This window comes from Schistocerca piceifrons, chromosome 10 (genome assembly GCF_021461385.2).
Source record: "Schistocerca piceifrons isolate TAMUIC-IGC-003096 chromosome 10, iqSchPice1.1, whole genome shotgun sequence".
In the NCBI taxonomy this organism is placed as follows: domain Eukaryota; kingdom Metazoa; phylum Arthropoda; class Insecta; order Orthoptera; family Acrididae; genus Schistocerca; species Schistocerca piceifrons.
The window spans coordinates 92,393,533-92,416,543 of record NC_060147.1 but is presented as its reverse complement, the minus strand read 5'-3'; the positions used below and the strand labels follow the sequence as shown (position 1 = coordinate 92,416,543).

The 23,011-nt window shown below is 41.2% G+C and overlaps 1 protein-coding gene across 1 annotated transcript in view; it reads left to right on the top strand.

The window, feature by feature from the left end:
• LOC124718819 (protein timeless homolog) overlaps positions 1 to 23,011 on the top strand; it is a 490,147-nt gene that overhangs the window by 422,073 nt on the left and 45,063 nt on the right. Inside the window, exons 16-17 of the mRNA XM_047244437.1 lie at positions 3,756 to 3,821; positions 16,852 to 16,942. Of these exons, the coding sequence (XP_047100393.1) occupies positions 3,756 to 3,821; positions 16,852 to 16,942 (157 nt within the window). The remainder of the gene's footprint in view (positions 1 to 3,755; positions 3,822 to 16,851; positions 16,943 to 23,011) is intronic.

Genomic DNA, 23,011 nt, shown 5'->3' with positions numbered 1-23,011 from the left:
TTGATGATTTCCTGGCTGAAAAGCGTGTTCTGCTACAGCCGATTTATCTGTTTTTCCTAATCGGCAAAGACTTCTGTGTTCTTTTAACCGTGTATTTATGCTTCTTTTTGTTGTTCCAACATAAACTTTACCACATGTACACGGAATTTTATATACGCCACTGGCTGATAGAGGAGCGCGTTTATCTTTTACAGACCGAAGAACATGACAAATTTTCTTCGTTTGTCTAAAAACAGGTCTAATATCATGTTTACTTAAAATCTTTCCAATCTGATCCGTTACTTTCGTTATAAAAGGGAGAGAGACTGTATTCTTCCATCGTTTTTCGGACTTGTCCTTAAGCTTTTTGTTGTTTGGGTGCAGAATTCTGCTTACTTCTTTCTTTGAGTAGCCATTTCTCTCAAAAGCGTGCTTCAGATGTTTTAATTCGTCGTCTAGATACTCCGGCGTGCAAATCCGTCTGGCTCTGTCAACGAGACTTGTAATCACACCTCTTTTTTGTTTTGGATGGTGGTTAGAGTTTTTATGTAAGTATCTGTGTGTGTGCGTTATTTTTCTAAAAATCTGTTGTTTCAATCTTCCATCCGTCTGTCTCATAACTAAAACATCCAAAAACGGTATTTTGTTATCATTTTCTCTCTCCATGGTAAACTGGATTCTTGGATTTATATTATTAAGGTAATCAAAAAATTCGCCTAAGGCTTCTCTACCATGTGGCCAGACCACAAATGTATCGTCTACATACCGATACCAGCGAGATGGTTTCTTATCTGCTTTTTTCCAAGGCTGACTGTTCGAATTTCTCCATGTAGAAATTAGCTACTGCAGGACCCAATGGGTTACCCATTGCTACGCCATTAAGTTGTTCGTAAAACTCATTATTCCACTGGAAATGACTGGAAGTAAGACAGTGTCTGAAAAGAGCAGTCAGATCTTCTGGAAAAATATCCGTTATAAAATCCATAGCTTCATTAACTGGAATCATAGTAAATAAAGATACTACATCGAAACTTACTAAAATATCTTCAGGAGTCAGAATTAAACCTCCAATTTTCTCTATAAAATGACGTGAGTCCTTTATATATGAGTCAGTTTTTCCAATATATTGTTGTAAACGAGTTGTTAGATATCTTGCTATTTCGTACGTAGGAGAATTGATAGTACTAACAATCGGTCTCAGAGGTAGGTCCTTCTTATGTGCCTTGGGTAGGCCATAGAGTCTAGGACACATAGCTTGTCTTCAATAAAGCTCTTTTTTCTTCTTTTTGAATAGAAGTGGCCGATTTTATCAAATTATTTGTTTTCCGTAGTACGCTGGCTGTAGGATCTTTCTTAAGTTTTTTGTATTGTCCTGCCGTTAAAAGATTCAAAATTTTGCTTTGATAATCTTCTGTATTTAAAACGACAGTAGCATTCCCTTTATCAGCAGGAACAGTCACTATGTCTTCATCTGCATTTAAATCTCTCAGAGCCTTTCTTTCGCCATTGGTTAAATTAGTTGGGTAATCTGTTGTAGACTACATCTTGGATGATGGTTAACAACCAAAACCGGTAGATGACTAATGAAACAAATAAACAGCTGATGATTACAATAAAAAAAACTAAACTCCTCCCGAACAGGCCATAAAGGCCCAACGCGCCGACCGACCGCCATGTCATCCTCAGACCATATGCATCACTGAATGCGGATATGGCCGGCCGCTGTGGCCGAGCGGCTCTAGGCGCTACAGTCTGGAACCGCGTGACCGCTACGGTCGCAGGTTCGAATCCTGCCTCGGGCATGGATGTGTGTGATGTCCTTAGGTTAGGTTTGTTCTAAGTTCTAGGGGACTGATGACCTCAAGTGATAAGTTCCATAGTGCTGAGAGCCATTTGATGCGGATATGGAGGGGCATGTGGTGAGCACACCGCTCTCCCGGCCGTATGTCAGTTTCCGAGATCCTCAGTTTACCTGAGTGCACCCCGCTTGCCAACAGCGCTCGGCAGACCGGATGGTCACCCATGCAAGTGCTAGCCCAGCCCGACAGCGCTTAACTTCGGTGATCTGACGGGAACCGGTGTTACCACTGCTGCAAGGCCGGTGACGATGGTTAAAATGCATTTTATAAAGTACTTTACGGAAAAAGGAAATTTGCGGTAACGTCTTATGGGACCAAACTGCTGAGGTCATCGGTCCATAAGCTTACGCACTACTTAATCTAACTTAAACTAACTTACGCTAAGGATAACACACACACACACACACACACACACACACACACACACACACACACCCATGCCCGAGGGAAGACTCGAACCTCCGACACGGGGAGCCGCGCGGACCGTGACAAGGCGCCCCAAACCTCGCAGTTACCCCGCGCGGCGATTTTTTACAGCTGTTCTCACACACCTTATGGAAAATTACAGAAGTTTCATTGACGTTCGTTGTTGGAACCAGACTTCCCCCACATCCATTTCTCCAAGTTCGGGAAGAAAAACTACGCTATCATCATCTGGGCATAACACTCAGAAGTAACCCTCAGCTACCCTACTGTTTCCTTCGAATAATCACGGGCCAGTAACTCCAGTTCTGTATAATACACACCAAACAGTCGCACGTTTTGCTCGTGAAGTTCTTCGGGGTCCGTACCACTCTAGTGGCGCACGGTTTGTTTATTCACGCGTCCAGACAAATGAAAATGTACCTCGCCGCCAAAGAACACAAGGATGCCACGAGGCAAGTTTTCGATCAAGGCTTCATCGCATTTTTTTTGTAAAACAAAATCTCGTGAACTAAATTTGTGTACCACCGTCAGTTGAGGAGGAAATTCCAAGTCTCCGTGAAAAATTCGTCTCTCTGTGAGATCAGAAAACTGCAAGAGCAGCTGCATGTTTGCGTGCACGCTTGGGGGAATTCAAAATCGGCAGCCGTAACTTTCTCGACGTATTCTGGTGGCTCTTGACGGTCGTGGTCTCTCTCTCCGCACACTACCAGTATCCGTAAACGTATTCACGGAGATGACAGTCTAGTTTCGATCAGGGACACGAACTGCAGGCACGATATGAAACTGTTCTCTGAATGCGCTTTTGGGACATTTTGCAACATTTGCGACACCATGTGTTTCGTACTACATTACTGGTTTCAGCGTCATCTACGTCTCTTCGAAGGTTTTTAAACGTTAATAAGAGTCGCCCTGTATGTCTTATATTAATAGCTAACTAATTACGGCTTATTGTGTCTGTCTGGCAGAGTTCAGTGTCATTCAGAATGTTGCATATATACATGTCTGCTCGATCGGTAACGAAGCACTTCTTATGTGCTGTCACTCTGTAATGAAGCTCTAATGACCTCATTCTGTTTAGGTCTTTTGAAGCGTATACGTATATTTGATATGTGGATGTAATTTATCTGCTTTTTATCATATTAATTGCCACTATCCAAAGGAACTGGGTAGCGGAAGAGCAGCAGTTACGCCAGATTGCAGAGATGTACACGTTCATTAATTACTTTGTGTGCCATGTGCGGTTCTGCATCTGTGCCAGCACTGTGAAGCTAATTAGTCACACATTAGGCATTTGCGGCCGCACAAAAGTTCTTCAACTCGCGACTTAATTGCTTGCAGAAATTACTGTGTCATTGTAATAGGGCCTCTGTAACATTATAATGTATGTATGCTTCGCCATTATAAAACTTTCTGAATTAACATATGTACGACATTTTCTGCATATATCAGACAGACATACATCTACAAACTGCTGCAATTTGTGTGTTGCAGAGCCGCTCGAAGAGCCAGCTAGCGAGCAACAGCCGGAGCAAAATGAAGACGCTGACGATGAAGAAGGTAAGACGGTGTGAAATTTTTCTGTCACTCTGCGAGACCTTTATTTGATACGCCACACATTGTTTACTCATTGACTTGCCTGCCATTTTTGGTCCCTTTTACGTTATAAATGAATTGTCATTGGCTAGCACATTTTAACACAAATTAAAATTTCGTTGACTACATTTAGGGTACTCTTTATAAATGTTCTATTTTTCATACAAAACGGTTGTTTCAACTGCGTCTCACTTCACTGGCGAATTTAAAATGTTTCACGGGTTTCACTCCAAAAGAAATGCACACTATTTTTGTAAAAATGCAGTTTTCATTCTGCGTGTGTGAAAGTTTTACAGTGTGTAGATACATCCTTCCCGCTTGTTTTCAAACTTCCCGCTTGTTTTCAAACTTAGTTCAACCTGTTCCCGTGAGTGACGCCGTCACAGCATGTCTTAAAGATGGCTGCTACACTTGACGTTCGTAAGAAGTAACGTGCTGTCATAGAATTCCTGTGTTGTGAAAATGAGACAGTGGGAAACATCCACAAGAGGCTGAAAAAGGTGTACGGCGATGCTGCTGTCGATCGCAGTACAGTTAGTCGTTGGGCAAGCAGGTTCCGTGATGAAAGCGGGCACCGCAATATTGAGGACTGTCCGCGCAGGATGATGGGCTCCCAAGATGATGGGCTCCCAAGATGATGACAGTGGCTCACATAGAAACAAGAAAAACGCTATGCAGTGAACTCTTAGAACAGTACGAGAATGGTGGAGATGAGTTTCTTGGAAGAATTGTGACAGGTGATGAAACATGGCTCCATCATTTTTCACCAGAGACGAAGAGGGAATCAATGGAGTGGCATCATGCAAATTCACTCAAGAAAAAAAATTCAAAACCACACCTTCTGCTGTAAAAGTTATGGCTACGGTGTTTTTCGATTCCGAAGGGCTCTTGCTTGTGGACATCGTGCCAAGTGAAACCACCATAAGTTCTGGTGCATATGTGACGACACTGAAGAAACTTCAAGCTCGACTGAATCGTGTTCGACCACATCGGCAAAAGCAGGATGTTTTGCTGTTGCATGACAATGCACGGCCACATGTCAGTCAAAAAACCATGGAAGTGATCACAAAACTCGGATGGACAATACTGAAACACCTGCCTTACAGTCCTGACCTGGCTCCATGTGATATCATCTCTCTGGGAAACTGAAAGACTCTCTTCGTGGAACAAGGTTTGAAGATGATGACTCCCTTGTGCACGCTGCCAAACAGTGGCTCCAACAGGTTGGTCCAGAATTTTACAGTGCGGGTATACAGGCGCTGGCTCCAAGATGGCTTAAGGCAGTTGAGAGGGATGGAAGTTATGTGGAGAAATAAAAATATTGTTCCTAAAGGATGTATCTACACACTGTAAAACTTTCAAACATGTAGAATAAAAGATGAATTTTTTTTAAAAAATAGTGTGCATTTCTTTTGGAGTGACCCTCGTATATTGCTAGTGATGTAGATATTGTGATTCAGTCCAGTAGACAGACACCAGCAGTAGTAATAGCAAATGAAATTTTCACTGTATCTTATGGAAGTAAGTTGCTTTGTGTTGTGTATTTCCAAGTGTTAATAATGAAATGGGGTAATGTTGCAAGTCAGTACCATAGCTAAACATTAACATATTATTTGCATAGAACCATCCAGTGAGGCACACACTCAGCATTTGTGTGTACATGTTTTAAAAAAAGTTGGCGTACTGATGACAGCACCACAATACATTTCACCCCATTGTGAACATTCCACAGTGACAACTAGTCAGAATTTGAAAACAACAGCAGCATTCATAAGTATAGCATTAGAAGTAAGACAGACCTCCACTATTAACAAATAAAATGACTTTGACACAGACAGGTACAAATTATACAGCCACAGAAACATTTCGTTTCTTCCATGGTGGATTAAAGCAGGTGATACATGCAATAATAAAAACAAACAGAAAATAATCTTTGTATGTAGATGTCTTTAGGTATTATGTATTATGTGTATTTCAAGTGTCAGTTGTACTTGGATTAAGCACAGTGAAAGTAGAAGTTGTAAATGATCAGCAAGTTGGTACACATTCACTATAAAAAAATATATATATATATTTGTGAAACAGTTGCGCTATAGGGAAAAAATATACTTTATTTGTGAAACAGTTGTGCTGCGGCGAAATATGATGATACATGGAATATGAAAATAACTGACCACCGGGGGGATGCCTTTCGTCACTGTTTCAGTAATTATTTATTATATTTGCAACCTAGGTTTTGAGTTATTAGCTTATTAGCGTATTATCTAGCTGTACTGACAAACATAAACAAAGCAAAGCATTTACAGTGCTCAAAGATATCAACTGCTAATACTATACCTAGAAAATAATACATTCACTATCTTAGAATATTAAAGTACATTGTTTTCAGATCCATTTATAGTGGGGAACAACTTAAGAAAGATGAATGAATAATTTCTCAAGTTCAGCAATATCAAAGAGTTCAAAGTAAATGAATTCTGGTTGTCCATGCAGCAGCTGTTCAGGATGGTTCTTGTGGTGCTCCTTGATATGCAGAATTTCAAGCAGACACAATTTCTGTCCTCTATACCCAAAGTGCAGTATTTGTACATTTGCTACATAATTGTGTCTAATGTCCAGACATTGCTATCCTCAGTTCCATAACAACTGCAGCTTCCTACCTCTGAGCTGTTGTTTGAGTCCGGAATTCAGACACAGTTCTGTTATGACAAGCCAAATGTTCATTGGAGGCAGAGATGGTGTCAGAAGTGCCCCACAGAAGCGTAATAAGATCACTCTTGTTCTCTGTAGACATAAGTGATTTGATGAATATAATGAGCAGTAATCTGTGTTGTTTCTGATGATGCTTTAGTGTACAGGAAAGTGTCATATTTGTGTGACTAAGTATACAATATGATTAGGATAGTATTACTGTTCGGTTTGATGAATGGTAGCTTGCTCTAAATGAGGGAAAATGTAACTTAATAAAATGAGTAAATAAAACAATCTTACAATTTTCAAATCGGTGGTGTGCTGCTTAACACAGTTGTGTCAATTAAATATCTAGGTATACTGTTGCAGAACAATATGTAATGGAATGATATCAATTGCAGCAAAGGCGAATGGTACACTTTAATTTATGGAGAGAATTATGGGAAAGTGGAGCTCATCTATAAAGAAGGCTGTGCTCAGAAACTTTGTCTCATTTTCAATGTTGATGTTGTGGTCTTCAGTCCTGAGGCTGGTTTGATGCAGCTCTCCATGCTACTCTATCCTGTGCAAGCTTTTTCATCTCCCAGTACCTACTGCAACCTACATCCTTCTGAATCTGCTTAGTGTATTCATCTCTTGGTCTCCCTCTACGATTTTTACCCTCCACGCTGCCCTCCAATACTAAATTGGTGATCCCTTGATGCCTCAGAACATGTCCTACCAACCCATCCCTTCTTCTGGTCAAGTTGTGCCACAAACTCCTCTTCTCCCCAATCCTATTCAGTACCTCCTCATTAGTTATGTGATCTACCCATCTAATCTTAAGCATTCTTCTGTAGCACCACATTTCGAAAGCTTCTATTCTCTTCATGTCCAAACTATTTATCGTCCATGTTTCACTTCCATACATGGCTACAGTCCATACGAATACTTTCAGAAATGACTTCCTGACACTTAAATCAATACTGGATGTTAACAAATTTCTCCTCTTCAGAAACGCTTTCCTTGCCATTGCCAGCCTACATTTTATATCTTCTCTACTTCGACCATAATCAGTTATTTTGCTCCCCAAATAGCAAAACTCCTTTACTACTTTAAGTGCCTCATTTCCTAATCTAATTCCCTCAGCATCACCCGATTTAATTTGACTACATTCCATTATCCTTGTTTTGCTTTTGTTGATGTTCATCTTATATCCTCCTTTCAAGGCACTGTCAATTCCATTCAACTGCTCTTCCAAGTCCTTTGCTGTCTCTGACAGAATTACAATGTCATCGGCGAACCTCAAAGTTTTTATTTCTTCTCCATGAATTTTAATACCTACTCCTAATTTTTCTTTTGTTTCCTTTACTGCTTGCTCAATATACAGATTGAACAACATCGGGGAGAGGCTACAACCCTGTCTTACTCCCTTCCCAACCACTGCTTCCCTTTCATGTCCCTCGACTCTTATAACTGCCATCTGGTTTCTGTACAAATTGTAAATAGCCTTTCGCTCCCTGTATTTTACCCCTGCCACCTTTAGAATTTGAAAGAGAGTATTCCAGTCAACATTGTCAAAAGCTTTCTCTAAGTCTACAAATGCTAGAAACGTAGGTTTGCCTTTCCTTAATCTTTCTTTTTCAATTTTCAATACTACTTGAATATTTGGGATCCCCACCAGATCACATTAAAAGGAGACACTGAAGCAATGCAGAGACGTGCTGCTAGATTTGTTACTGGTAGGTTCGATCAACATGCATTATGGAAATGCTCCATGAACTCAAATTGGAATCCCCCAAAGGAAGAATTCTTCCCACAAAACGTGATTGACAAAGTTTAGAGACAGACATTTGGAACAGACTGCTGAACTATCCTACTGTCACAAACATACAGGGTGAGCACAAAGTGTTGCGCTGATTATAAAAATTTATAACAGAGTAACCGTTTGACATAATAAGTTACATTTGATGCTGTTACATAGGTTAGTGGTACTAGGTTTTTTTTTTATTTTTATTTTTTTAAGACCACTTACATTAGCCTCTTGATAGCTTGGAAAATGTCGAGGCGATATCCCAGTTCCCGCCAGGTGTTTCGTAACATGTGTTCTGTCACAGTAACCACTGCAGCTTGTATCCTAGCCTTCAGTTTGTCAACATCAGCAACTGAATGACAAAGACTCTGTCCTTGATATAGCCCCAGAAAAAAAAGTCAAGGGCCGTAATGTCTGGAGAGCGGGGTGGCGAGGGTGTTGGACCGTTCCTTCCAATCGACTGATCCGGACATTACACCCCTCTCCAGACATTACGTCCCTTGACTTTTTTTCTGGCACTATATCAAGGAAAGAGTCTTCGTCACATCAGTCGCTGATGTCACGAACTGAAGGCTAGGATACAAGCTGATGTAGGTACTGTGACGAAACAGCTGGCAGGAACTGGAATACCGCCTTGACATTCTCTGAGCTACCAAGGGAGCACACGTTGAGGTTTACTAAAGTAAGTGGTCTTTAAAAGAAATTAGTAACACTAACCTATGTGTTGTGGCGTAACAAGACAGCCACGCCACTCGAAAGTAGCCGAAAGGCACGCGTTACGCTCACGCAGATGGGCGTGAGGTCTGAAACAGGATACGTAATGAATGCTATAAAGAAAAGTACGTAGCTGCTGGAAAACTTAACTTTAATCCATCATTGTTGTACATCGCTCTTGACGATACAAGTGAGACTCTGTAGATACATGCAATGTTACTAATGGCGCCTTGCTAGGTCGTAGCCATTGACTTAGCTGAAGGCTATTCTATCTGCTCTGCAAATGAGCGAGGCTTCGACAGTGTGCATCGCTAGCTACGTCGTCCGTAGAATTGGGACGAGTGCTAGTAAGTCTCTCGAGACCTGCCGTGTAGTGGCGCTCGGTCTGCGATCACTGAAAGTGGCGACACGCGGGTCCGACATGTACTAATGGACCGCGGCCGATTTGAAGCTACCACCTAGCAAGTGTGGTCTCTGGCGGTGACACCACACTATGTAATGACATTAAATGTAAATTGTTATGTCAAACGGTTATTATGTAATAAATTGTTATAATCAGGGCAAGACTTTGTGCTCACCCTGTACATCTGGTGTAAGGACCGTGAAGACAAGGTAAGATCAGTTAGGACTCATACAGAGGTGCATAGACAGTCGTTTTCCCCCTTGCTCCATTTTCGATGGTGGAAGAGAGGAAAATAGCACAAGTTACCCTCTGCCATTCCCTGATGTCATAGCATATATGTAGATGTAGATGTCCTCAGAGTCTTTCACGGTGGTATGCTTTGATAAAGCCTTCTCAGTCTACAAGCCACATCATTTGGAATGAAACACTAGATATTTCGGTAGCTATCTCCATCATCATCATCAGGAGTTAAAATCACTGACTGCCCTGACTGGCACAGTATTCTGCATACACAGAGGTAATGGCGGCGTCTGGAAATTTTCAGAGAGGGATGGAGTGGTGCAGGCTGGAGGGTAGTTGGGCAGCTTAGTGGCGCCATCTCACTGTGCGACAGAGTGACGTCATATCACGTGAAGTGCCACGTTTGAAACTGCTGCTCACGTGTCCGTAGAAGCATCAAGCTTACATCTTCACTTTCGCTCAATGTTTAAAGCCCGCCACCGTGCCCTATTAAGTGTATACCCGTTGTCTCTTTTAAAGTTGTTGCTGTTTGTAGTCATTTCAGCTGCTTTTTGATAATAGAATCCCAGTACAAAGGTGTTTGAGACAAAACTGTCGTCTTTCCAAATTGTATTTTATGCCCGTTCCCTAGGCAGTTTTCTGGCACAGTCGGCTTCTCAAGTTCCCTTTGTTTGATACGTTGCGAGTGCTCTGCACACCTCTTGGCAGCAGTGAGAATGGTTTGACCTACGTAAATGCCATAGCATCGACAGGGGACATCATATATATCGGGAACTGGAAAACCTACGTCATGTTTAACAGAGCGTAATGTATCTCTTATCTTGGAGATAGACCAGAGCACTGTCTCAGCCCATATCTCTTGAGGACACATCCTATCCTGCTAGTAGTTGCTGCAGAGTATGGAAGGAGTGGAGCTGGCTCGGCCTCTTCCACTAATACACAAGGCATCTTTCACATTAATCTGCCGCTGCAGTTTAGTGCATATATGACTAGTGATGGGCCAACGAACACGAGTGTCTGCAGACTTTGTTGTTGTATGACATATGGATATGTGTGCTCGCACTATGTAACTGCGTCACCAATATATTTAATAGTAATGACAGCGGCATATAAATGTGTCAGCTCATTTTAGGTTGACATGGCCTAATAGCCATAACATCTTCACTTGATAATGGCCTAAGGCCGAAATTACAATTGTGAGATAAAGAAAGTGTTACAGTCACTGGCATAAATATGATGTGTTTTATATAGTTCTACATGACTGTGGATCCCAGGTATAAAAAGTTTCATCAACAGAGTTGCAAGTTTTAGCAATTTCTCTCTTGTTGTAACCATTTTCTCAGAACACATGGTTCAAGTGTTCAAATGCAGGCTTTAGACGGTTATCGTCAGAGATAATCTTTGCCCTGTGTACTAACAGGTTTAAGACCACTTTCTTGTCTACAGGGTGGTGAAAACTGTTGATGTTCAAGTACCGGTCTGCGAGCGTAGATTTCCTGTACGTTGAATGTCTGAGCCAGCCTCCAGCCTTTCACTCGACTAAAACATCCAAGAACAGAAGCTTGCCATCCCTCTCGAACTCAACAGTAAATTTAATGTTGGAATGGACACTGTTCGTGTGCTTGATAAACATCTGCAGTGCAGATGTCGATATAGATATAGCAGGCATAGAAATACTGTACTTTGGGTGCAGTGATCAGAAAGTCTCATTGCTTCAAATACTGGAGATCAAGGAGCAGCACAAGAACCTTCCTCAGTGGCTACTGAGTTAACAGACTTCATTCACTCTCCACTACTTGATACTGCCAGGTGTAACTGAGTGCCCTGTCTATTATTGTTAAATTGCCAGTACTTCATTGTAATATTTTATGATCGAACGCCTCTGTAGCTGAATGGTTAGCATCACTGTCTTTGTTGCGGAAGGACCTGGGTTTGATTCCCCGTATCTCCTCCAATTTTTTCGGGAAGTACGAAGGTCTGGTACGAGGTACACTCAGCCCTCGTGAGGCAAAATGAGAAGCTGCTTGAATAAAGAAGCAGGGTCATCACCAGGATTCTCTGCTGGCAACAACAGCTGGAAGGACCGGTGACGTGCCGATAATAATCATAGATCACACATCATACTCCCCCGTAGGCAACAGTTGGCCAATAGGAACAGACCTAAGATCTAATCCATGGATAGAGTTTACATTTTTTTGTGTTTATGTGTGATTATGTAGGTATATTTTTGTATATTTGCTACCAACAGTTAATTTATTTGATGACTGTAAACTCGTTGCTTTGTTTGTGTTTGTACCAGTATGCATGATTACTTCTTAGCCAGTAACACTAGGCAATGACTAATCCAGAACCTAGATTGAAAAAATTGGTGATTGCATAGATTTAAAATTGTCACGTATCCACTATAACGTCTTCAGACTGATTACTACAGTGGAAATGGAAATTCTTACTATTAAAACCAATCAAAAATACATCATGAATTCATATTACCCAAACATTAACAGTAAATAAATAATGGTTGTGGAGCAACTAGCACTTAGTACCATATATACTTGCACAGTAAATTACAAATGAAACATCCGGTAGCACAAAATATTTTAGCCAAATGGAACCACAAAAAAGTGTTCCCAAGAAAAGTTTCAGGAAAGCAGGACATTTAGGAAAAGAAGCGGTGCTGCCACATAGCGAATGGACTTCCTAGGTCACTCATGCTTCTAAGCAATATTTTAGGATGGGTTTCAGGATTGTGTCCTTTGTAGACTGATTGAATTTTACCAGTTTTACCAGTGAACCAAAGCCTGTTGCCCTCTTTACCTATGGCTAAGCCTATCTAATCATTTCATTTAATACACCCACAGACTGTTACATCAGGTATTTGTACAAGTTGAACGATTCCAGTTCTGACTCATTCATACACTCCTGGAAATTGAAATGAGAACACCGTGAATTCATTGTCCCAGGAAGGGGAAACTTTATTGACACATTCCTGGGGTCAGATACACCACATGATCACACTGACAGAACCACAGGCACATAGACACAGGCAACAGAGCATGCACAATGTCGGCACTAGTACAGTGTATATCCACCTTTCGCAGCAATGCAGGCTGCTATTCTCCCATGGAGACGATCGTAGAGATGCTGGATGTAGTCCTGTGGAACGGCTTGCCATGCCATTTCCACCTGGCGCCTCAGTTGGACCAGCGTTCGAGCTGGACGTGCAGACCGCGTGAGACGACGCTTCATCCAGTCCCAAACATGCTCAATGGGGGACAGATCCGGAGATCTTGCTGGCCAGGGTAGTTGACTTACACCTTCTAGAGCACGTTGGATGGCACGGGATACATGCGGACGTGCATTGTCCTGTTGGAACAACAAGTTCCCTTGCCGGTCTAGGAATGGTAGAACGATGGGTTCGATGGCGGTTTGGATGTACCGTACACTATTCAGTGTCCCCTCGACGATCACCAGTGGTGTACGGCCAGTGTAGGAGATCGCTCCCCACACCATGATGCCGGGTGTTGGCCCTGTGTGCCTCGGTCGTATGCAGTCCTGATTGTGGCGCTCACCTGCACGGCGCCAAACACGCATACGACCATCATTGGCACCAAGGCAGAAGCGACTCTCATCGCTGAAGACGACACGTCTCCATTCGTCCCTCCATTCACGCCTGTCGCGACACCACTGAAGGCGGGCTGCACGATGTTGGGGCGTGAGCGGAAGACGGCCTAACGGTGTGCGGGACCGTAGCGCAGCTTCATGGAGACGGTTGCGAATGGTCCTCGCCGATACCCCAGGAGCAACAGTGCCCCTAATTTGCTGGGAAGTGGCGGTGTGGTCCCCTACGGCACTGCGTAGGATCCTACGGTCTTGGCGTGCATCCGTGCGTCGCTGCGGTCCGGTCCCAGGTCGACGGGCACGTGCACCTTCCGCCGACCACTGGCGACAACATCGATGTACTGTGGAGACCTCACGCCCCACGTGTTGAGCAATTCGGCGGTACGTCCACCCGGCCTCCCGCATGCCCACTATACGCCCTCGCTCAAAGTCCGTCAACTGCACATACGGTTCACGTCCACGCTGTCGCGGCATGCTACCAGTGTTAAAGACTGCGATGGAGCTCCGTATGCCACGGCAAACTGGCTGACACTGACGGCGGCGGTGCACAAATGCTGCGCAGCTAGCGCCATTCGACGGCCAACACCGCGGTTCCTGGTGTGTCCGCTGTGCCTTGCGTGTGATCATTGCTTGTACAGCCCTCTCGCAGTGTCAGGAGCAAGTATGGTGGGTCTGACACACCGGTGTCAATGTGTTCTTTTTTCCATTTCCAGGAGTGTATTATAGCCATAGGATACCAAAGATTTTTGCATTTTGTAGAGTTCACAATTTTAAATTAGTGAACACCTCAAGCTAGCTGTCAATTCTTACATCATTTTTAAATCTTATTGAGGCGTGAATGTGTATTTTCTGCAGCTTTTTTCAGGTAGTACTTCATTCTAGATAACTTTTCAGTGTCTTCTTATGTGCGGTTTGAAGTAATATACCCCCTTCTCCATACCATTGAATGTCGCAATAAACATACTGTAATTGACCGTATGAAAAAGCTGCTGCAAACATTCTATTGCCATGTAGTATGGGAGTCAGAGGTATTCTATTAGGTAACGACGGTTCATCTAGACCAGGCTGTTCCAGCTCGTCGGCTCCGTTGTGAGCCGCGGAGCGCTCCCTGCTCCAGGGAGCCGCGTCCCTCGCTGTGACCAGTCAAGTGGGCCGGCGCGCCGGCACGTGGCACGGCTGGCTGAGGCAGGCGGCAAGGCAAGCGTTTTGATGTGCCAGCTGCGTCTTGCAAGATCGACAACCTCATACTCTTAGCTGCTAAGGCGTGGTGACATGCTATACCAGGAAATACGGTGTTCAGGAAGTAAATAAGAAATAACTGTTTTACAAGAAATTGCATACTAAATTTATTAGGCCTCTGTAGCTTGACATGTTCTTTTCATTACAAGATCGGAAATATCAGGCGTCAAAGTGTTTGCAGCGTTAATGCGGAGGATGGCCTTCATTGTTGCATCCTGAAGAAACGACTGTTCCTTGCATTTTACTCTTTTCATTGCTGAGAAAAGCTGCTCACAACAATATGTAGATCCAAACATGAACATGATCTGAGCGGCATTGTTGTGAAGCTTGGGAAATGTTTTTTGCTGTAATGAAAGATACCATCGTGACAAATCCAACGTGTTGTAGTACCTCTCTTTCAGCAAAGTTGAATTTTGCAACTCAATAATCTCCAATTGAAGTGACAATGATAAGTCATTGGGGGAAACAGAAAAAGGAGTGCTGGGCACCTTAAGTTCCATTTCCAAACTAGTGAGGCCTCTGGAGTCGTGTTTCAAACCACGTGATGAGCTGCTTTAACTTTGCTTGGTAATCACCGAAAGTAGTACCGTCAGGTAGTTTTAAAGAAGCAAGACGATTGAAGAACGTTAAATGTCCATTACTCATCTGCCTCTCAAATAAACGCAATGAACGCTTTGATCTGGTCGTGCATGTCAACGATTAGCTGCCCTTTGCGCTGCAATAACAGATTTAAGTTATTCAGATGCATAGTTATGTCAGCTAGGAACGCCAGGTCAGATATCCATTTCTTCCCATTTCATTTCGAGAAAAAGGGATATTTCCTCACGAATGGCAAAGAAAACATCAAGAACTTTTCCCCGACTCAGCCAACGAACTGTACTGTGGTAAGGCATATCCCCATACTCCGCGTCCATATCTTTCAGGAATCCTTTGAATTGGCGATGATTCATACCGTGACGCTGCACAAAATTCACACACTTCACGACATCTTTCACTACACCACCCAGCTCTACTGTTTCAGCACACAGTACCTCTTGGTGAATAAAATGTCTTTCCCGAATTCGTCCCTGAGTTTATTTTTCAAACGACCTTGGTGACGCTCGATCATTTGTGGTGCACCGTCTGTCGCTACAGAATGGAGCTTATCCCACGGCAAATTCATATTGTCCACTGATTCACAAACAGCTTCAAAAATGTCACGTCCTGTTGCGATGTAATCGAGAGCTACCACATCCAAGAGTTCTTCATTTACTTGCAGCTCCATGTCGACACCACGCACAAAGACTGCAAACTGAGCACAGTTCGGTATGTCGGTGCTTTCGTCAGGCTCTAGCGAAAATGCAACAAAGCTCTCCGCCTTTTTCCCGAGCTGTGTCTCTAAATCCGCTGCCATGTCCAGGATTTCACGAGACATTGTTTGCTTCGACAGGCAAACTCCTTCAATTGCCTGCACCTCCCTTGGAAACAAACATTCTGCAACTGCTTCCATGCATGATTTTACGAGTGGTCCCACCGAAAACGGCTCGCCACTCGTCGCAATGATGTGAGCGACCCTGTAGCTTGCTCGAATTGCAGATTCAGTAGTGTTTCCTCCGCTCTCATTCACCTGAAAATTATAAACGTATTACAGAACACGAACTATGTTGCATGTTTTGATACCCTCCGTATTACGAAACCGTTTTTAAACTTACGTCTCCTGGTATGTCGTTCTTAAGCCTGGCTACCAGTTCTCTGCGTGCAACGCCTTGTACCTGATCGTAGTGCGCTGCGTGAAGACGTGTGTAATGTCGTTGTATATCGTACCTCTTTGCAGAATTAACTACTTTATGACATATAAGACACTGCGTACGACCATCCCTCTCAATCATTAGAAAGGTATCCTCCAATAGAGGTACAGGGCTTCCACGGCTAGTCATAGCTGTCATTGAACACGGATTATTGCGTCAGTTGCGGCTGCATGCGACAAGGGAGCAGTGAGTTCCCTTTCCCCCTCCGCGCTGTCCCGGAGCTGCCGCAGTGAGCGCTCCGGAGCGCTCTGGCTCCCTGGAGCTCGGTTGGAACAGCCTGATCTAGACTGTACTAGACATTCTTGTGTTTTCCATATGATCCATAGCAATAGGAACACTGACATTTCTTTGGTTAGATGGATACTGCAAATAACGAAATTCCATTTTCACAAACATATGGAAATATGTTTATGTATGTATATTTTTTTGTTAATGGCAAACCTTTCACAGTTTCTCTTGGTTCTATGTAGTACTGCAGTTTCTGTATTCCAACTGTTATTGTGGTTTAAGATGAAGAAGATGATGAGGAAGAAGATGCAGAAGACGAGGGCAGCACAGCTATATCAGAGCAGTCATTTCAGTTCATGGACTTCATGAAAAGGTGAGTAGAGTTTTTGTGCTGGAAGAAATAGTTGCTTTTAGGGCAACAGATAAGACATGATCTCTTTGAGGATGTCCCCATTGAAACTGGCATCAGTGACCATGAGACAGTTGTGGCTGCATTGATTATCAAAGTGTGAAGAGCAAGTAAAACAAGGATTTATATGTTCAGCAAACTAGATAAAAGAGACAGTAGTGACAATCTCAAAAAGTAACTCAAAACATGTAGCTCTGGAGGGGATCCTGTAGAAGTGCTGTGGCTCTGGTTTAAAAGAATGGTAGGCCACCTTAAATAGATGCATGTCCAATTAATCAATTTCATGATGGAAACGACCCTCCATGGTATACAGTCACTGTAAAGAAACTGCTAATGAAACAGAGACTACTGCACAATTGGCATAAAATAAAATTGGTCTATAGATAGAGAGATGCTGAATGAAATGCATTTAGTCATCAAGAGAGCAATGCATGAAGCCTTCAGTCACTGTTGTAGCAGAATACAGCCAGAAGATCTTACACGAAACCCAAAGAAATTCTGGTCATGTGTAAAGCTTATTAGTGGTGCCAAAGTTAGTGTACACACATTCATGGATGAGACGGGAACTGATATTATGGGTAGCAATGCAAAAGCAGAAACACTGAAGTCCATTTTCAAGTGTTCCTTTATAAAAAAAAAAAAAAAAAAAAAAAAGAGTATTGCACCTCTTTAATTTTCTTACCAATGCAAAAAGGAGTGATATTGACGATAGTGTCATTGGTGTCGAGAAACAGCTGAAATCACTAAAATAGAACAAAGCTGTTGGAAGCACTATTATATTCTATACTACATTTGCAGCTGAGTTAGCACCCCTTTAAACCCTGATATACTGTAGCTCCTTCAAACTAAAAAAACAGTCGCCACTAGTTGGGCAAAAACTGCAGGTCACACCCTGTATCAAAAAGGGTAGCAGTCCAATAGCCTTGACCCATTTGTTGTAAGAGTCTTAGAACATATCCTGAGCTCAAATATAATGTGGTATCTTGAGCAAAATGACCTGCATGCCAACCAGCATAGATTCCAAAAACATCCATAACTCAACTCAAGCATTTCTCGCATGCCATATTGAAAGCCATGGATCAAAGCAGTTGGGTAGATGCAGTATTTCTCAGATTTCGAAAAGTGTTAAGTCTTAGCAACACACTTATGTTTGTTATTGGAAGTACAAGAAAAGAGTGCGACTCTGTTGAGAATTCCTCAGTATGGAAGAAGCAGCATGTTATCTTGGCTGGAAAGTGTGTCATTTCTTTCTTAATTTTATTTCTTCTCTCTTTCCTTCAAATGTTGCTGCTAATACGTTCACACAGTAAAAACAGTTATCAGGTCACACACTTACATTATTTTTGTTATTATTATTATTTCTCTTTCCTGTCTCAGACGTTATGTCTGGTTAAAAATGGAAAGTGACGCGGACCTTGTTCAAGCGTTACTTCCTTTTAACTGTATGGTATATGTTACATTGCATTTAGGAACTTTCGGGTAATTGAACATGTATCAATAATTACGGATTTCTGTAGTTGTATATATAGGTTTGGATGTAGCTGTATTGCATTGATATACTGGTGGATATTGTGTGGTATGACTCCTGTAGTTGAAAGTATAATTGGTATAATGTCAACTTTATCCCGATGCCACATGTCCTTGACTTCCTCAGCCAGTTGGATGTATTTTTCAATTTTTTCTCCTGTTTTCTTCTGTATATTTGCTGTATTGGGTATGGATATTTCAATAAATTGTGTTAATTTCTTCTTTTTATTGGTGAGTATGATGTCAGGTTTGTTATGTGGTGTTGTTTTATCTGTTATAATGGCTCTGTCCCAGTATAATTTGTATTCATCATTCTCCAGTACATTTTGTGGTGCATACTTGTATGTGGGAATGTGTTGTTTTATTAGTTTATGTTGTAAGGCAAGCTGTTGATGTATTATTTTTGCTACATTGTCATGTCTTCTGGGGTGTTCTGTATTTGCTAGTATTGTACATCCGCTTGTGATGTGATCTACTGTTTCTATTTGTTGTTTGCAAAGTCTGCATTTATCTGTTGTAGTATTGGGATCTTTAATAATATGCTTGCTGTAATATCTGGTGTTTATTGTTTGATCCTGTATTGCAATCATGAATCCTTCCGTCTCACTGTATATATTGCCTTTTCTTAGCCATGTGTTGGATGCGTCTTGATCGATGTGTGGCTGTGTTAGATGATACGGGTGCTTGCCATGTAGTGTTTTCTTTTTCCAATTTACTTTCTTCGTATCTGTTGATGTTATGTGATCTAAAGGGTTGTAGAGGTGGTTATGAAATTGTAGTGGTGTAGCCGATGTATTTATATGAGTGAGTGCTTTGTGTATTTTGCTAGTTTCTGCTCATTCTATAAAGAATTTTCTTAAATTGTCTACCTGTCCATAATGTATGTTTTTTTATGTCGATAAATCCCCTTCCTCCTTCCTTTCTGCGTAATGTGAATCTTTCTGTTGCTGAATGTATGTGATGTATTCTATATTTGTGGCATTGTGATCGTGTAAGTGTATTGAGTGCTTCTAGGTCTGTGTTACTCCATTTCACTACTCCAAATGAGTAGGTCAATATTGGTATAGCATAAGTATTTATAGCTTTTGTCTTGTTTCTTGCTGTCAATTCTGTTTTCAGTATTTTTGTTAGTCTTTGTCTATATTTTTCTTTTAGTTCTTCTTTAATATTTGTATTATCTATTCCTATTTTTTGTCTGTATCCTAGATATTTATAGGCATCTGTTTTTTCCATCGCTTCTATGCAGTCGCTGTGGTTATCCAATATGTAATCTTCTTGTTTAGTGTGTTTTCCCTTGACTATGCTATTTTTCTTACATTTGTCTGTTCCAAAAGCCATATTTATATCATTGCTGAATACTTCTGTTATCTTTAGTAATTGGTTGAGTTGTTGATTTGTTGCTGCCAGTAGTTTTAGATCATCCATGTATAGCAGATGTGTGATTTTGTGTGGGTATGTTCCAGTAATATTGTATCCATAATTTGTATTATTAAGCATGTTGGGTAGTGGGTTCAGAGCAAGGCAGAACCAGAAAGGACTTAATGAGTCTCCTTGGTATATTCCACGCTTAATCTTTATTGGCTGTGATGTGATATTATTTGAATTTGTTTGGATATTAAGTGTGGTTTTCCAATTTTTCATCACTATGTTTAGGAACTGTATCAATTTAGAATCTACTTTGTATATTTCCAATATTTGTAGTAACCATGAGTGGGGTACACTATCAAAAGCTTTTTGGTAATCAATGTATGCATAGTGTAGCGACATTTGTTTAGTTTTAGCTTGATATGTCACCTCTGCATCTATTATCAGTTGCTCTTTACATCCTCGTGCTCCTTTGCAACAGCCTTTTTGTTCTTCATTTATAATTTTGTTCTGTGTTGTATGTGTCATTAATTTCTGTGTAATGACTGAAGATAATATTTTGTATATTGTTGGTAGGCATGTTATGGGGCGATATTTAGCTGGGTTTGCTGTGTCTGCTTGATCTTTAGGTTTCAGATAAGTTATTCCTTGTGTAAGTGTATCAGGGAATGTGTATGGGTCTGCAATGTAACTGTTAAATAATTTAGTTAGATGTGAATGTGTTGAGGTGAACTTCTTTAGCCAGAAATTTGCTATTTATTATTGTTATTATTATTATTATTATTATTATTATTATTATTATTATTATTTAGTCATCAGCCATTTGAGAGGTTCAATGTGACCTGCCACAAATGCTTCTCTAATGCCAGCTTGTTTATCACAGAGTGGTACTTACACCCAAAGTCTGCAGTTATTTGTGGGATATATTCGAATCTCTGTGATTAGGGTACTTGTCGCTGACATTTCCTTGTTATTCCCTGATGTTTTAACATGTCTCCTTTCATCCTATTCCTTCATCCTGTCAGTGTTCTCCATACCTTACCTTACAGATTGTGCAAAGAACCTCCTCATTCCTTACCTTATCAATCCATGTAATTTTCAACATCAAGCTATGGCACCACATGTCAAAACAATTCAGTTCCCTTCTCTCCGGTTTTTCCACAGGCCATGTTTCACTACCGTATAATGCTATGCTCCAAATTTTCATTCTGAGAAATTTCTTCCTTGCTTGATACTAGTGGAATTCGTTTGGCCAGGAATGCCCTGTTCGTCTTGTGTCAGTCCCTTTTTATGTCTTCTTTGCTTCATCTGCTGTGTGTTATTTTGCCCCCATGTCCTTCTTAGTCACCAAATTTAGTATTAAGTTTCTCACTCATCTCATTTTTGCTACTCTACGTTATTTTTTGTCATTGTTTGATTTACTTACAGTCCATATTCTGTAGTCATTCAACTGTTCATTCGATTCAACAGGCCCTGTAATTCATCATCACATCCACTGAGAATGTCGTGTCATCAGCAAATCTTATCCCAAATTTTACTGATCATGTTTTCTGTGATACTGTGAATGTATCTTGAAGAATGAAAGATGTATTCATTATCAGTTATTATAAATAATTGCTGATGAAAGTTTCTAATTGTCATATGAAAAATACATTTTTGTGGTCTTAACATTTGTGTCCCATTTAATTTATCCAAAAATTGTAATTTGACAGGAGTGAGATAAGCTGGTACATTTTTTGTGGAGTGTTATCCTTATGACAGCACCAAGTCAGCAATGGTGACAGCAATGTTAAATTACCAAATTGCAATTTTATTTGGTACGTACCTCAATTGCAGGATGCATTTGTCCAATTTTTTGGAGTTGAGTTACTTGACACTTATGTTTCAAACATCCATTTATGTGATAAATATGCAAGCAGTCATTAATCTTCACAGTAAGTAACTGTGACAAACAGTGATGACGTGACCTATTCCACATGGTGTTGTAAAGTGTGTTGTTATGTAAGAATCAGTTCAAAGAATCAGTACAATACATTGCAGTGTTATAATATCAGTCACAATTAACTTCATTACATCATAGTGTTTTACAAAGTTATTCATACAACAAATTATTCACCTTTTGTGTTTAAAATCAATGTTTGTTATATCCTTTTTTAAATTCACCTTAATCAATCAAAAATCTGTGCTTGTTACATTAGTCACATTCTGGGTTTCTTTAATCTGCATCCTACTATAATGAGCTCTAACACATTTCTCTGTGTTAGCAGTTTTTATTCTTAAACAATTTAGTTTTCCTAAACAATATGACTTTTTGCATAAAACATGCTGAACTTCATGACTGAGCAATGAGTTATACATTGCTGAAGTAGTAACTTTTGTGGCAGCGTTCGTAGCGACAAGCAATTCGCTGTAGAAACGGCTACGAAGTCACCGCCACACTTTTAATAGCGGGCCGACCGGTCCACTGGAACAGTGAACAGAAAGATGAAAACCCAAACACTCTGATTGAATAAAAGTCGGTACTTATCTTTATTAACGAAGATACAGCAACACAGTAGTGAACTCCGTGTCTACAGAAATCTGTCTAGTTCGAGTCGGAGCGGCTAGGTCAGCGTCGGCTGACGACAAACAACAACTCTGCTGCGATGAACACACAACTGACTAGCAAGTACACAATTCGGTGGCGAGTATACAACTGAGCGGCGAATTCAGAACTGTCCTAGCGCTCGCGACTCCAGCGCTTAAGAAACCAGAAGCCAGCGGTGGCGCGCGCAGACTTGCGGCGATTTGCTGTCTCGCTGGCGCTGCTTATGCGGACGGTATCCGGACTTTGATGCTGCCAACCTTTTGGCAGCGGGCTCGGGTGGCATTACTGGCTAGGATATAACAGTAACAATGTCCAAATATGGAAAATTATATATTTCTCATTTAAAATTAAATTAATAAACTGATAAACTGCCAATTATATATATATTTTGCAAATCACACATGAACTTATCAACTGCGACATAATCGCGTGTACAAACAGTGATCCAATACTGTAAAATGCTTTTTTATTCCAGTCTCTGATCACAAATAAGTTCTTTAGATGATTACCGGTTTCAGTCTGTAATGACCATCTTCAGATCTTTTTTACACCGT